General features: G+C 42.7%; 1 protein-coding gene across 1 annotated transcript in view; it reads right to left on the reverse strand.

Moving 5' to 3' along the window:
• Positions 1-12,190, reverse strand: part of LOC138526245 (arylsulfatase D-like) — a 567,118-nt gene extending 554,928 nt beyond the window's left edge. Inside the window, exon 1 of the mRNA XM_069636738.1 lies at positions 12,031-12,190. Coding sequence (XP_069492839.1) covers positions 12,031-12,044 — 14 coding nt within the window. The 5' untranslated portion in view covers positions 12,045-12,190. The remainder of the gene's footprint in view (positions 1-12,030) is intronic.
• Between the last annotated feature and the right edge of the window lie 337 nt (positions 12,191-12,527).

Below are 12,527 nucleotides of genomic sequence, written 5' to 3' on the forward strand. Positions count from 1 at the left end.
ACTATTAGGAAGAGAAATGCAAATTTGGTGACACAAATAAATGAAACAGTGGTTTATTTTTGACTCATCCCTCCCAATTGAATTGCAGTGTGCGTGATGAAAGCAACATGCTTAATGTAAATGAACACAATTATGTAAAATGCAGCTGCTTCCCTGGAGCAGGTATTATTATCTGCAATAGAGACATGGGCGTAGGACATGGGGGATAGGGGGGACAAATCGCCCCCACAATTTTAAGTGGGGGGATATAATGGCATATGCCCCCCCCCCCAGAATCTCTTGTTGTGCACAGACAGTGCACTGCCACTGTCTGCTTCTGCACATAATTCCTGGCCCAGCCAGGAACAGCTGCCAGTGCCAGGCACAGGGCCATCACAAGGGGGGGGTGCAGGAGGGTCAAAATGCCCCAGGCCTTACACTTGGGGGTCGGGGGGGTTCCCGGCGCATTCAATGACTGACCATCATTCCACACCTATAGAGGCCGAGGCCCAGGGAATGCTGTCTCATGGAGCTCTGGCAATGGTGAGCGAGCTTAGCTGCTATTGGACAGTGGCCTATCTTTTGGCTTGACAGCTTTATATCCCTGATAACTAGGACGGTAGCAAGTCAAAGACTCCGAGAGCTTGTATACTGTGACTGAGGTGACACATAACACACACGCGTGCTGTGGGAGTTAGACCTGCAGGATACCATAGATTTTACTAATAGATTACGGAACATCATTTTCAGAAGGAGCAGGGACTCCTATTAAGTTAAAGAACCAGAAAGAAAACGTACCTTCTGCTGGCCTTCCGAAACTAAAAGGGTGGGATGCACTCTTGCCAACCTTCCAAACCACACTCAGGTTTAAGGCGCATTTCTCCTCTTATAAAGCACACTTGAAATGGGTAAAACAAACTTTCCGTATTCGAATGCACTATAAGATGGAACAATGATGTGTTCTGCATGAACCCACAATAACACGGAAGAGTGATATGTACTGCATGAAACACTAAAAACGAGCCGTGATAAAGCCAACAGATTTGGCTTTTGTGTAGCCATGGGATAGGCATTTGGCATGCACTGCCTGAATGGACATACTTGACCATGATACGACAACGGCTGCAAAATGGTGTGAACACCTGGGCAAATGATAGTGCTTGGCAAACGCCTATGATACCTATAGCCAATCCAAAATGGTTGTCTTTGAGAATGCTTGATTTTCATAGGACTTCAGTGCAAGAAGAGATACAAGGACAGACACACACACACACACACACACACACTACTTATAAATCAAGTGGCTGAAGGCACACTTGGTTAAGACACGTTCCATTACACCAGTAGCACAATTACAGGTTAAATTATTATTTGTATTTCTATTATTATTATTAGGGTATTTATTGAGCACAAACTGTGCTTCAGCAAGCAACAAAGTGCCTTACAAGTCATAGGAGAAAGTACACACTGAGGAAAGCAGAGATTCAACAGATCGGGGGGCAAAGAATGGGGGTGGGGAGGTTAGGCAGTTTGGCAGCAATGGATATGCAAGCAAACAGGGGAGTAAAGAGGAGGGGGCAGATCCCCAGTCTCAGAATAGGTCGGGAGTTGAGCCAATAACTCTCAGAACACTGCTTAGAAATAACAATGTAAGGCCCTCTACTGCACAAAGTCTTGTGTTATTGTTTGATAGAGATTGCTCAAAGAGTTCTCATGAGGATGTTTTGGTTGGGAAGATGCAGGTAGTGGGTTAGTATGGTGATAGGGATTATTAGCATGGGGTAGTCAATCGGTGAGTCAATAACCAAACACCCACAAGCTGTGTGCCTCTCCTGATATCCTATATGTCTCCTATATGTAATCCAGTGTAATAGTTTTGGATCATAAGCGGCGCTAAGGCACCAACTAATAATCAAGGTTAATAATGGGTGCCTCCTACCACTCTGAAACAGAGGGAAGAATCCACATATTGCATTAAGAACACCGATATTGAAATTAGCTACAGCCTTCCACCTTTGCAGCAAATCTGATCATGTAAAATGTGCCTACTTCAAACCTGCCAGGCATCTCACCCTATGATCCACTCTGAGAACAAACAAACATGTACTGGCCTAAGAATACATATATTGACAGCCCAATACCTCTGAAAGCCTTATAGGGTGGTTGCAGAGTCTGTCAGTGGTTACTCAGAGCCTGATGTGAGACTGGCAGAGTCTATCCCAACCCTGCTGACCTCTCAGAGGCACAGACACTTTGAGAAATGCCCTAATGTATCCAGCGGAGGGGGAGCCAGCTTGCCTCCACAGTGCAGAAAAATTCCCATGACCATGCTAATCCCTATGGCAATTCCCACCCAGTTCCTGCCTACCCCCCACCCAAAACACCTCCTCATTGGAACTCTGAGCTAACTTCAATCAAGCCTTACCATCAAACGTTGCCCTCAAAGTGTCTGCGAGTGGTTTCTCAAACGAGTCTTCTGAGAGTTAATGACTAAATGAAGTTGTAAACACGCTACTGCTGTAAAAAAAATGTCTTGACCAAGTCTGCCTTCAGCCACTTGATTTTAAAGCACCATGTGTTTTTCACTGAAGTCCTACTAAAAACAAGCAATGGCAAAGCCAACAGTTTTGGCTTGTGCATAAGTATTAGGCATTTGCCAGGAACTGCTATTAGATGCTCAAGTACTGAACCCCTTTGCACCGGATACCATCAACAGCCAGTTAATACCAATACAGCAGTGCCTTTCCCATTCCTGCACAAACGTCCAAACTGTTAGCATTGCCAATGAGTGTTTTGCTTTGCCCTTGATTTACAGGACCATGCATCAATGGTAAAGCAAATATACTACTTGGCTAAACTGAACCACATTGAATATAGGCCGGTCTAGTCATTAATAACATTTATGGTGCATAGCCAACCTGGACATACTTTCTTTTACTAGCTGGGAGTCCTCATATGGTAATAATGGCATATATTGGTGCAGCCTGAATGGACATACATGGGAAGAACCATCACAAAATATATTTTTATATTAGCATATGTTATGTGCAAAAACTGCATGACATGTATTGGAAAATGTTCCTGTACATGGTTGGTGACTTGCAACTATTGGGTTTTTTCATATGCTTCCGTAAAAAACCAATTGCAAACTGTATGGATTTCTACCCAATTTTGCAAAGAAAGTGCCGTAAAATGCATCATTTTAACCCAAGGTTTCAAACATTTTCTTGGGAGTGAGACACCCCTCAAACTCTCCTCGTTTGGTTTGGTCGCCCTGACTATGTTTTGTCGATCCTGCATAATTGATGCAAACATTTAAGCCTCTTCAGTTCAGAAATTCACCAGCCCCCACTTTACATTGTTTATCTGTCACTGTTTAGGATGTGTGTTTTAATGTGCACACGGGGGCAGGATGCTCCTTAATGCACCACACACTGTCATTCCATCCTATATATCTTTATGCATATTATACAAAAGTTAGTCTGGCATAAACCTTTCTTCAGTACAGAAATCTAACTTTGCTGTAGTTGATTTGCAGTTGTAATAAATATGGTGTGTGAAGGGTGGGCACCGCTGTTTACTTAATGTTCAGTTCAGTGTTTTGTAATGTATCGGGGGACACCTTGAGGCTTAGGCACAAGGTTGTTATTTCCAGAACAAGTAGAAGAATCAGAAGTTAATCTGATACAAGGTGTGCTCATTCCCAGCTCTCCTATAGGAGTTGCTCAAATTGTGAATTCCTTCAATAATATTCACATCAATATGGAAGTCAAAAATCACAATTTATGTAAAACTCATCTTCCACTTTATTCGTAAGGCATAGGCGCTCCTTAATTTAATAGTGCCAAGAACTTTCTTTGCCAATGCATTTCGGACTTGTGTTTGTCCTCAGGGCTTCTAAGCACTTTATATAATTCATACATTATTGGTCAAGCACCATAAATTCACATCATATTATTTTCATATGTTGCATCATTAATCCGTTCATTTACATGATTCACATCCATCCCAAAGTTATAGTCATTATGGGAAAACAATTCCCCCATTATTCATATTGAAGCCACAATTAGTACATTTTCTCAAAATGAATATTCAAAAGTAAATATGATAACATACCATTTCATGTCGGTATCCAGATAAGCCAAATTCATGAAAACCAACAAACAGACACAAATGAAAATAGATAACAATAAGTCAATTTACTTAGCGACGTGACAATATGTGCAATATGTGTGCCAAGCCTCAACTACATTCATGGTTGGTATTTCGTGTACCTGTATTTCAAAAGGGCAATGCTTGTGTCCTACGCGGTATCTCTGTGCTAAGCATCCGTTTCCTCAAGTCACAGCCGTGTATTGGAGCGGTCTGTTAATCAATAAAACAACCCAAATGTATTTACTGCTAGATCATTTTTTGTTACGTGATACATCAATGTCTGTTCCTACGTTACTGCCATACATTCTCTTAACTCACCTTGTTCACTCCAGATCATGTCGTGAATGCCGCAACAAAGAACCGGCGCCTATTGCAGACGCCGCTTATCTAGCTTGCTGTCCTCTGTTTCCTAGCAACCTACGCAAGCGCTGGTTGTTCGCGGGGAGTTACTTTTTTCTTCCCGCTGTTAAGTGCAATACGGTAACAATGGTGGATCTTGTAAAAGCTTTTGGTATGTGTAACAAAGACATTGCATGTCACATCCCTGATAGTATTTCTGTGTCTATGTGTCATTTCCTCAATCTCACATTATTATTAATTCACCACGAGTATATGGACTCTCATAAACAATGTTTTCTCTTATGCTCATGTGTTTACTTATTATGGGAAGTTAATTTCCCACATCACGTCAGGCAATCCCTATAATATGCTCCATACTCAAACCAAATTCATACCATGAACTTTTCAGCAAAATCATAAGTAAAAACATATAGGTTATTGTCCTTATAAACATAATGCAAAGATATTGTTTGAAATGTAGTCTCACAGTTGTTCTCTGATCACCACAACTGGTATGACTATTGTGATTTCCGGTGGTATCCCAAAGCTTTCCCAAAAATTACCTGATAGAATATCAGTTATATTCGCTATGAGAGGTGTGTTATGGCAGGAGCTCCAGCTTTTGCCCTGGGTCCCGCTTGGACATGGTCTCCTTGCTGGAAAAAACACCCACTCAGTTTCAATGGAAGAAATCTTTTAGAAAACGTTTTTCTGGGGTATCTAGATAATGAGCTTTCACAATCTTTTTAATGTTCAAATCCTTCACAGAAAATACACATAATTCCTGGCCGGGAAGTTGCTTGCAAATTCACTTGCATGCAAAGACAAAAGTTCGGCTCCTGGTGTGCCATGGCCCAAACCACGCGCCTGCGCATATGACTCCAGGCACTGCCCGTGCGAGAAACAAACTGCACGTGCCCCTGCGCAGTGCACTGCTGCGCAGTCTCCGGAGTCCAGTCACAGTGCTGCCGACTACTGTTGTCGAAGCGAGCACGGAGCATGAGCGAGCAGGCTGACTGAGCAGCGATGTCCCGTGCCGAGTCTCAGGCTGAGCAGGGACGGTCACATCCCATTTGCTCTTGCAGCAGCGACCAGCGAAATTCAAGTGGTTGCAGTCTCACTTGCTGCTTGCTGGGCTGTCTGCCAGCCTGCCTGCGTCTGATCAATCCGAATCGATTACTCTGGCTGTCTGAGAGCATGAGTTTGCTGCTAACCTTCAGGTAGTATGTCTGTGTGTCACTGTGTGTGTGGCCCACCAACTTAGCAACAAACTTTCTACGCCATCATCACATTTTGAATGAAATGTTTCAGTTATTTTCAGAACTTGCCTGTTTTCACCTCAGTGGGGTTCAGTTGCGTGTCATATTGTTGTAGTGTCTTAAATTAATTGCCTCCTTAATTTATTTACAGGATTATTGATAGCTGGCTGCTGCCCGCTTGTGGCATAGTTTAACAGCGTAGATATAATGAAGATATTTGTTTAAGGGGCACAGGGCGAGTATGCATGCTGGTTGAAACTGGGGCCATGAAAGCACTGAATAGGCATCCAAACACAAATGAACCCATCACCAACCTGCATATCTGTACACTCATCCTCCCATCATCTAACAGTGCATTGTTAGATTTAAAGCAGATGTGCATCGCCTTGTGCCTGCTTGGAAAGGTGTGGTGGGATGCCAGATGGTGTTGTGTAAGAATCAGGTTTTCATGATATAAATTTATTTTGTACAGCGAGACAGCCCTTTCTATGTGGGGTCTCTTGCTGCATTTATCAAGCGTTTCCTCCTCATTGTGGAGTGTTCAAATCCATGTTCCTTCCAACATGCTCAGCTGCACTTAAAAAACAAATGCTGACAAGGCCAAGGGCAAGGAGAGAAGAATACATGCAAAGGACACAAGGGTACTATTGAGGGTGGACTGGTCATACATGACCTGGCTGGAGGCAGAGGCTTTGATTCGCTGCAATAGCTGGCAGTGTAAGATGATAGATACAAGGTGTGCCTGGACATATAACTTTCATGCTGTGAGATTGCAGAGGTCTTCTTGAGAGCTCTATGATAAGGGCTCTACGATAATGGCTGTCAATCTGTGTAATGTGCCCTGAGAACCCCAGGGGTAGACTTGCACAGCCCTAGCAGCACCAGAAGGAGAGAACAATTCCTGGGGAGTCTCAGGTTTGGGCGGGGTAGCATGTAAGACGATCCCGAGAAATTAATATATATATATTCACTAAAAAAACTTTGTTAAAGGGACGTTATGGTTCGAAGTAAAACCGAAAAACCCTTGAAATTCACCAGTTATGGTAAGCTAAGCAACCATAACTCGCGCCACCAATGTGCACTGCTAAGACTAACACCCAGGACATCAAAGATGACATCACAAATGTCCTTGATGACATTACATGTCTGGCTCCCCCTTTTTTCCCTTTACTGACATATCTAGGCTACATGGTTTTCTTCAGTAACAGTCAGGAACTAAAAATTGAAAAGGTACTATATTTGTACACTTAACCTTCAAGTATGTTCTTACAATAATACCCTTGGGTTCCAGTCACATCATATGAAACATATACATAGGAGAAGACACAGACTTGAAAGACAGCAATCCCTTCTGTGCATGAAGATAATCAGTAGGGATATCAGCACTCTGATAGTTCTGTTTTTTTTTATTACTGTACTTTCCCTGTATATGCTCATTTGTATACATTGTACTCGCACTACTTTCCTTAGGGTCCAGTCACATCATGTGATACATATACATAGGGAGAAGTAGCAACTTTGAAAAAGAGCAATCATTTCTCTGCATAAAGATAATCAGTCACGTTATGAACACTTTCTGGTACTACTGCTGCTTTTTTGCTTAGTTCACTTTCCCTGTATGCACTCCTATTTGTATTTGTTGTTGTCTCTTTGTGTTTTGTCTGCTATAATGCAATTAGGTAGTAAGTGGGTTTTATTAGCTACTTATTACATGTTTCACAGTATGCAAAACTGTAATAAGAAAGCAGTTATTTCATTATTCAACATGTCAAGATTATGAATAGTGCACCTTCATCATCTATGTTGCACACAATGTCTATGTTTCTACATGAGTAGCTTAGTATACTGGATAGAACTTCATAATAGAATGCTATTTATATCAATGCATTGCTTAATGCACTAATTAGCTCATGATATTTATTCCAATGACCCTTGACACTTTTTTGTCAACATTATAATAAGAATCTCTTGTACAGACTTTTCATGAAAAGTAAATGCACATGTGATATCGTCAATTACATTTGTGATGTCATCTTTGATGTCCTGGGTGTTAGTCTTAGCAGTGCACGGTGGTGGCGTGAGTTATGGTTGCTTAGCTTACCATAACTGGCGAATTTCAAGGGTGTTTCGGTTTTACTATAAACGTCCCTTTAACAAAGTTTTTTTACTAAAGTTCATTTGTTTCTAGTAGGGGCACGTAACCATAATGTAAACTAACATCTGACTTCATTGCACACCTTGCAGAGAATGCCACATGACCATATGCTGGCGCACAGCACGGTGACGTGTCCGAGAATCCTTACACACTTAACAACAAGATCTATGTCTCATGGACAGTGTGGAAATACATTTTTTACTATGTAAGAACTTCCAACTTCAACATTTTCCTTGCACGTTTTGGGACCCCTCTATAACTTCCCCCCAGCCCCCTGGGCTAAATATCACCAAACTTTGCAAATACAATCAGAGTGGCCCATATACTTTTTTCACAAAGTTTGGTGTGGACTCGTCAAGGGGAAGCGGAGTTATAAGCCACCCAAAAAGTGTTCTTCCTATGGAAACAGCAACTTAACCATAAATACACAGCCAATACTGTGGCTGTGTAATATATAGATACTGCTTTTTATTTCTTCCACATTTGCCTATGTGTCTCCCGGTCTTCTCTGTCCCAGTTTTCTTCTATCCTGCTTCTTGTTCTCACGCCCCTCTGCTTATGGGTGGGGCGACGGGTCGGGACAGCCAACTGAAAGGTGAACAGTCATACTCATACCGTAACCCACCCTGTCCCCATGCCACATCAGGGACCGGGTCACGGTGACCCGGTCATCCTGCAGCTACGCTACCCTGAAACGCAATAGGGGAACTACAGCACAGTATGGGCATAGGGGGGGGGCGGTATTCGGATGATTACTGAAAGGTAAAGCACTTGCCACAGGCTTAAGAGGTGCTCTGTGTGTCTTTTCAACACCCATGAAACTGCCAAGGCAAAGAGGTCAGCCGGTAATCTCACAGCAGCCCACTGGTTTGCACCCCTTACATTCTTTGGTGTGCACGTGTACATGCATAAAGGGGGCCTAGAAAATGTCCAGGCTTCGAAGGCTCAGAACCGCCCACATCTCTTGTTCTAACCATTAATGGTCAACAATGGGAATCGCCAATGGTGGAAATGTTTGAGAGAATTGGAGGTTATCCACCTTTGTAATCAAGATACATTAGTGGAAGGCAACTTCTAGCTGGAGGGATGTTGAAAAGAATACATTTTAGGTCTAGAAACACTTTTTAAGTATCTTAAATGGGGGAAGTGAACAGAGGCACGTGTGTTCTGCAACCTGGTAGAACTGCGACCCTTAATCCGAAGCTTACCGCACTACGCAGGACAATGTTTCACTGTAGCATATACGCTTTCCCAGGCTATGACACACTTTCGATAGCAGTAAGGAATTGCACTGTGGAATAATCCCTGACAGTGGCACTAAACTATGTATTGCCTGAATGGAAGATTCTAGGAGAGCCCTTGCAATGCTACCTACATCCAGCCCAGACTGAGCCAATCCTTAGAATGCTGGCATTCCTCTGCTTTTGGGTTCAGCATGTGCTGGGTTTGTCACCTCTGCTGAAAGAATATGTGTTTGCTTGAAAGCAATAGTTCATTAATTACACGCTCCTATTTCCTGTGATGACATGAAGCAGCTTTGGGTGCTCTCATTGTAGCCTCTTTCACAAGCACAATTTTCACCCGAGTGCCTTGATGTGGGGGAAGTCGCCTCTGAGGGCCACATAGGTAGGTTCTCATGCTGTGTAACATTCACTCTCTGTGGATTAACCTGCATTCCTGTTGAGGCTCTCCCTTTGTCTTACTATATTACCTCTCACAGATTTGGGTGTTCATGCAGACTGGACTAAACAAGGTAGGACAGATCTCTCACCCCCCACCCTGCCAAAACTCCCCATTGTACTCAGGCTCTCTCTGCCAGATTCTCTGCCACGATTCGAATTTGCTTGCAAATATTAAAGCAGATAGTGGGGTGACCATGCATTTTGAGCAGTCGTTACTCTGATACGACACACAAAAGTATAGTATAGTGTATGTTTCTTGACCTTGATTCGAGCTTCAGCTTCGTTCCTGTATGTGGTCATGGCTTTGGTGACTGCAATATACTTTATCCCCATGTGCAATTCGCATTTGCTCTGATTAAAAACACACCGCTGTTGCAGATGTGATTAACCTTTGGCACTCGAAACACCTGTGTTTCTGCTGTGGGTATTATGTTAAAACTCTCATTTGTATCGCTTGCATCTGAAATTGCACACCGCGCCAATATTCACATTACACTCAATAATGTTTGTGTGTGCAATATACACAAAGATATAAAGGATCTGGTTGACATACAAACAATAGCAATAGTTTACCATGCGTACATTTTTTTTTTACAAATGTGCGTGATCATCACTCACTACAAATAAATTGACAGGTCATTTTACTCTGTGGTTTGCGTCTGTAGTAAAGTCCCCAAGGTATCCCCTGTCCCCCCAGATTTTGTCTCCTATGCCCCTAAATAGAGAGCTAGTGGCGTGCAAATTGCATGCATAGTCAAGAACAGGTTGATTACAAGTTAACTACAGGGAAGGAAGAGCGAGGTTTGCTTTTCGCGACATTTAAAAAGGGGAATTAGAATTTGGTAAAAGAGAGGCTGCGATACTGTTTTTAGTTTAGGCTATTAGATGTTGCTTGCGAAACCTATAAGCCTAAACTATTGCATTACAGTACAGATAAGGAGAAATGGCATATGAGGAGGGACACACAGCTTGTAGGTGCTGTTCTGGTGATTTGCCCACTAATAGACTTGTTCCCACCCAGCTCCTGCCCCCCCCTCACACAAAACATCTACCCATAGGAACTCTTTGTGCTCCCTTTAATCAAGCCTTACATTAAACTTTGCACTCCAAGAACCTGACAGTGTTTTTTCAAGGGGGTGTTCTGAGAGTTAATGACTTAATTGGAGCTGCAAACCCATTACTGGTGTAATAAAAATGTCCTTGTCTTTAGCCACTCGATTTACAAGCACTCTGTGTGTCCTTCGTTGAAGTCTTCTCAAAAACAAGCATTGGCAAAGCCACCAGTTTTGGCTTGTCTATAAGTATTAGGCATTTGACAGGCACTGCTATTAGATGCCCAGGTACTCGCACCATTTTAAAAATTCTACCATCAACAGTAATTTAATACCACTATGGCAGTGCCTGACAAAGTGCCTGCGCAAAAGCCCATACTGTTGGCATTGCCAATGCTTGTTTACGTTTCTTTGTTATCCTTGAATTTCTTCCTAACAGCAAGTAACACACTTTGATAATTTAAACTCAATAATAAAATGAAGCATGAGGCATATCTGCATATTATAATAATGTGCAGCATATCTTTGCCTATATAATAGTCGAACATAGGGAAACAATAAGGTAAAGAGGGTTTGGAGTATTCATCCATTCGTTTTGATAGCATGTTCACTGTGTGAGAGAAAGCTGCGCGTTTAGTACACAGCTACACATGGGTGCGAACTTCTGTTGTCCTGCAGCCAAGCTATCCACAACAAGTTGCTGTGGGCGTGTTACACGCCCCATTGCTCTGCCATTGCTTAATTATCACTCAGCTCTTAAATTGGGGAAAAAGGAAATGTCTGATGAACTTGAAGAGCAGGAAAACGTAGTTACCTGGGGATAATTGTCAACCTTATCAAGTTGGAGTGCAGTCAGGAAAAAAACACTTCACGTTCAAATAAAGAGGGTGGACCTGATCCAGAGATGAGGGACTAAAGACAGCCTGATAGCGGGACTGAAAGAAAACGAGGGAGATAAATTACAACACAATTAAGGGAACAGGAGGGGTAGGGGGACAAATGGCCAAGAGGTTGCAGCTTCCATAAATTACCACGCACGTTTCGTTAGCATACCGGATTTAAAATGTCAGTCACAGTTAGAATTACATCAATTTCAAAAACGCCATAGACAAAATCTGTATCCGGCCAATTGCGAAGAGACCAGAGAGCTAAGTGATACATGCATGTGCATCGCCACTGCAGTATTTGAGACCAGTGAGCTAAGTGGTACATGCATGTGCATCGCCACTGCAGTATTTGAGACCAGTGAGCTAAGTGGTACATGCATGTGCATCGCCACTGCAGTATTTGCTGCTGGCCTCAATACTGAATTTACCGCAAGTAAACACACGGCAAAGCAACAATGTGTTTTCCATACAGCGCGTTCGAATGTTGAACTACATGCTTCTGTATTAAAAAAAAATGCTTACTTGCAACCTGACATGTTTCTCTTACTTAAATCCTTTCCTCATCGTTCTTCCACTTGTGCAGGAAAGCAGCAGCCGAGAACAGGAAGTGTTCTCCGAGCTGAAAGCTGAAAGGTCGCTTCCTAGCAAAGCCCGGTCGCCCTACACAAGAGCTCAGCTGTGAATTGGCGTCTCCCTGCCACGGAGCAATGGGCGGGATCCTTGCCTTAAAAGGCGCCGGAAAGGGATCACATGTGTGTGCTTCTAGGGAATCTTAGAAGGCATTTTATTAGGGGCGTACTACCAACTTTCTCACTGTACGTTGTTATGTAATTTATATATATTTGGCGTTTAAAAGTGTGCCTCATGTATGCAAGACACTTCAGAGCGCTGATGTTTAAGAAGAGAAGAGGGCAGCACAGCAAACTCGCAGGTTTAGGGAAAAAATAAAAAAGCATTACAATAGCTGCAAAGACGATGCATGTCTCCTGGATGTGACAACGTTTCAAAATGTCATCCAG

Source organism: Ambystoma mexicanum, chromosome 7p, assembly GCF_040938575.1.
Source record: "Ambystoma mexicanum isolate Mex_15411 chromosome 7p, UKY_AmexF1_1, whole genome shotgun sequence".
In the NCBI taxonomy this organism is placed as follows: domain Eukaryota; kingdom Metazoa; phylum Chordata; class Amphibia; order Caudata; family Ambystomatidae; genus Ambystoma; species Ambystoma mexicanum.